Raw genomic sequence first — 828 nt, 5'->3', positions numbered from 1 at the left:
CTCCGACCTCAAGGCGCGCAACGTGCTGCTCAAGACCGCCCTCGTCGACGACAGCCGCGGCTTCATGGCCAAGGTGGCAGACTTTGGGCTGTCCCTGCAGCTGCCGGAGGGCGCGTCGCACGTGGACGGGACGTTCCAGGGCACCATGGTGGGCAGCCTTTTTTGGGGGGGAAGGTTTGCCTGGCCGTCTGCATGGCCACTTGGCTGCCTACCTGCCTGCCTGCCTGCCTGCCTGCCTGCCTGCCTGCCTGCCTGCCTGCCTGCCTGCCTGCCTGCCTGCCTGCTTGCCTGCCTGCCTGCCTGCTTGTCTGCCTGCCTGCGAAGATTGTTATGTTGGGCCCCTTCGGCCGAATGCTGTCGATCAGACCCGGACATGCGACGCCGGCGACCGGCTTGCGTCCGTGCTGCGGACTACCCAGGGGAACACCGCCCTCTCTTGCCGGGCAAGACGGCAGGGGCCGGACGGTGGGGCGCCTTTCAACGCCGGCGTGTGTAGGGCGCCTGCTTTCTAAGCAGCTGTGCCCACCATCCGCTGTTTCCGCCCTGCACCCCCTCAGACCCACATGGCTCCTGAGGTCATGACAGCCGGCCGCATTTCCAAGGCCAGCGATGTGTACGCGGTGAGCAAGCAATGCGTGCGTGCGCATTGTGTGTGTGTGTGTGTCTCTGCATGTGGGTGTGCGTGTGCGTGTGGGCGTGAGCGTGTGTATGCGCATGAGCTTGTGTGCTTTGGCCTCCAGAGGTTGTAAACTGAGGGAGGCTTGCGAAGCAACCATTAAGGATCTTGTGAAACGGCGACCTGGTGCTTAACTCTCCACTGGTCAAGGC

General features: G+C 64.1%; 1 protein-coding gene across 1 annotated transcript in view; it reads left to right on the top strand.

Moving 5' to 3' along the window:
• Positions 1-64: 64 nt before the first annotated feature.
• The window catches only part of MNEG_16013 (Mitogen-activated protein kinase kinase kinase 11), a gene marked incomplete at both ends in the record, with an annotated part of 2,651 nt that continues 1,887 nt past the window's right edge, over positions 65-828 (top strand). The window contains 2 exons of the mRNA XM_014035516.1: positions 65-148; positions 558-620. Of these exons, the coding sequence (XP_013890970.1) occupies positions 65-148; positions 558-620 (147 nt within the window). The remainder of the gene's footprint in view (positions 149-557; positions 621-828) is intronic.

The sequence above is a fragment of the Monoraphidium neglectum genome, assembly GCF_000611645.1.
Source record: "Monoraphidium neglectum strain SAG 48.87 unplaced genomic scaffold scaffold05888, whole genome shotgun sequence".
In the NCBI taxonomy this organism is placed as follows: domain Eukaryota; kingdom Viridiplantae; phylum Chlorophyta; class Chlorophyceae; order Sphaeropleales; family Selenastraceae; genus Monoraphidium; species Monoraphidium neglectum.
The sequence above is the reverse complement of the archived record's forward strand: the minus strand, read 5'-3'. Positions and strand labels throughout refer to the sequence as shown.